The sequence below is a fragment of the Pygocentrus nattereri genome, chromosome 22 (genome assembly GCF_015220715.1).
Source record: "Pygocentrus nattereri isolate fPygNat1 chromosome 22, fPygNat1.pri, whole genome shotgun sequence".
NCBI lineage: Eukaryota > Metazoa > Chordata > Actinopteri > Characiformes > Serrasalmidae > Pygocentrus > Pygocentrus nattereri.
Window position 1 is genome coordinate 1,554,391 of NC_051232.1, and position 2,500 is coordinate 1,556,890.

General features: G+C 40.1%; 1 protein-coding gene across 1 annotated transcript in view; it reads right to left on the reverse strand.

The window, feature by feature from the left end:
• The window catches only part of wdr19 (WD repeat domain 19), a 41,987-nt gene that overhangs the window by 6,224 nt on the left and 33,263 nt on the right, over nt 1-2,500 (reverse strand). Inside the window, exon 30 of the mRNA XM_037533101.1 lies at nt 417-513. Coding sequence (XP_037388998.1) covers nt 417-513 — 97 coding nt within the window. The remainder of the gene's footprint in view (nt 1-416; nt 514-2,500) is intronic.

Sequence of the window (2,500 nt, forward strand, 5' to 3'; positions counted from 1 at the left end):
TTCTCTCTGGGTATCAACAGGGACTTTTAGTTTCGAGCAGTATCTGAGCTCAGGACTGGCTTCTTCTCTAAGCTACTGGTAACTAGCAGAGAGACTCTAGACAGACAAAGCTCTTCTTGTAAGCCGCTCTGGGTAAGAGCGTCTGCTAAACGCTGGAAATGTAAATAAGAACACTGAGAACTGATCCTCATACAAAACAAAGAAAAAATAGTAAATATTTACTAGTAATAATGATAGTAAATAATATATAACTAGTGATTTAGATTTAATTAGATGTAATATATGTGTCAATGTTAATAAGTAAACAGGTAAATAGACAAATAAACATTTGCTTTGTGTCTCATACACACACACACACACACACACACACACACACACACACACACACACACACACACACACACACACACACACACCTGCTGACTGCTCCTCTCTGGCAATGATGATGGCTGTCCTCGCGCTCTCCTTGTATTGCTTAAGTGCCATGTACAACCGGAACAGGTACTTTGCATCCTGGGAAAGGGGGGGGAGGAGCCACACATCAGCCAATCACATGCTGTACCCACGTCACTGTGCTGCTCAACCACACTGAACACAAAGCCACTCTCTCCTACCACAGCGAACACACAGTAGAGCTGTCACGGTCCATTTCATCACTGATCAGTTCATCTACCGACGATTTCACTGATTAACTGAGCAAACAGTTAAAAAAGGCCAAACAATAAAAACGAACAATCCATGCCTTTGAAAAATGACAAAACACAGTAGCGCTTTACAATCAGAGCACTTTTACACAGGGTTTATTAACAGATGTGAATTAGGTCATGAACACCTTAAAAACCATCAGGAAGATCTGGGGCCGGACTCAAAAGCAAAGCATGCCTGAAGAAAGAAAATCCTTAACGTGCCTTTCCACTTAACTTGAGATCAATTATTGCTCTTCAAGAAGCTTCTGAAGAACTTTTTTTCCTTTCTTTTCGAACCTTTAGTTTAAGAACAAGGAGCCCTTGAAAAATATAAGCTCTTAAATATTTTCTTAACCTTATTACAGCCTCAGGCGTCTCCATAAGAACTAACAGGGTAAACGTCCTAAACTGCAACTTCTAATGAGTTTCACAAAACATTGTTAAAACCATCATTTCTAGTTCTTGTTAGGCAATTTTCCTGTTTAATTTTCCTTTACCGTGAGTTTTCTGTCCTTGGGTGCCGGTGTGGTTAAACTCAATAACCAGTAAACAGAAATCTGTAACACGATGTTGATAGTCTACATGACAAATGACGCATAGCCTACAGACAAAAACAATTCATAATTCAAAATAATAATAATAATTTAAAACTGTTTTTTATGAACATCTTTGCCTGTTTTGAGGATTTAACAGTATAAATGAACGTGGGCTCACTATTTGGCAAGCTACAGGTCACTGTTGCCCTTTTTATTATGACCCTGATTAGGTGCCATGTCACGGTTGGCCCCTCCCAGTCCTGTCCATGTGCTCGTGTTTTGGTTGTGTAACTCCGCCCCTGATTGTTTTCCCCTGTCCCTCATTGTTCTGTGTATTTGAGCCCTGTGTTTGCCAGTCTTTGTATCATTGTACTGGTCTTTGTTTGATGTCTGTCTGCTGGTTACTCTGGTTTGTCTCATGTCTGTCCCCCGTTCTGTCCGCATCAGCTCTATGAACCTGGACTGTTATGACCACCACCCTGGATTTGCCCATAATAAATCTCGCTTATCTCAGCTTGTGCGTCCGCCTGCTCGCCCCCCCTTACACGCTATAACTGCTTAGAAGTGATTTTTAAGGTGTTTATGACATCCAATAGCCAATAACAACAAGACTACGTTTAATCTACACATGAATCCTTTATAAGGGTAGTCTTACTGTAAAATAGTACCCAAACTACTTTACTGGAATAAAGCCATTAAAACACTGTAGAAAACCATCAGGGCTCTCACTGTAGGAGAAACTCTCCTAGCGCTCTTTTTTTACAGTAAGAGCCTGATGTTTTTTTCCTCCAGTGTTTTTATGTGTGTTTTTTAACGTGCATTATCATCAAGCAAACTGACAAATTATCACGCCAATTCACTGAGAATGTACATTGTAATGATTTAATTATCATTATTCTTTTTTTAAAGCAAGTAATCAAGTTTATTCAAGTAACTGTGACAGCTCTAGACCACAAACACAGAGATCAATCGATTTCTCTTCTAAAATGGACCAAAGAACAGGAGAGCCTCTAATGAAAACACACAAAAAACACAAACACACGAAAACGTGGCTTCTGCTGGGTCACCACAAGGGGCAGCAACAGCAATCGCACTGGGCTACTCACGGAGAGAGACTACATGCAGAAAGTGACAAGGGTGGACGAAAGAAATAAGCAAGTCAGAGGATTAATAAGTGATTATGGACAAGAGAAAAAAAAAAAAATCATAAAGAGCCTGAATGGACAGTTTGGCCAATGCTAACACGTCTAGCAATGAACAGCAAGCCAGGAATTAGCT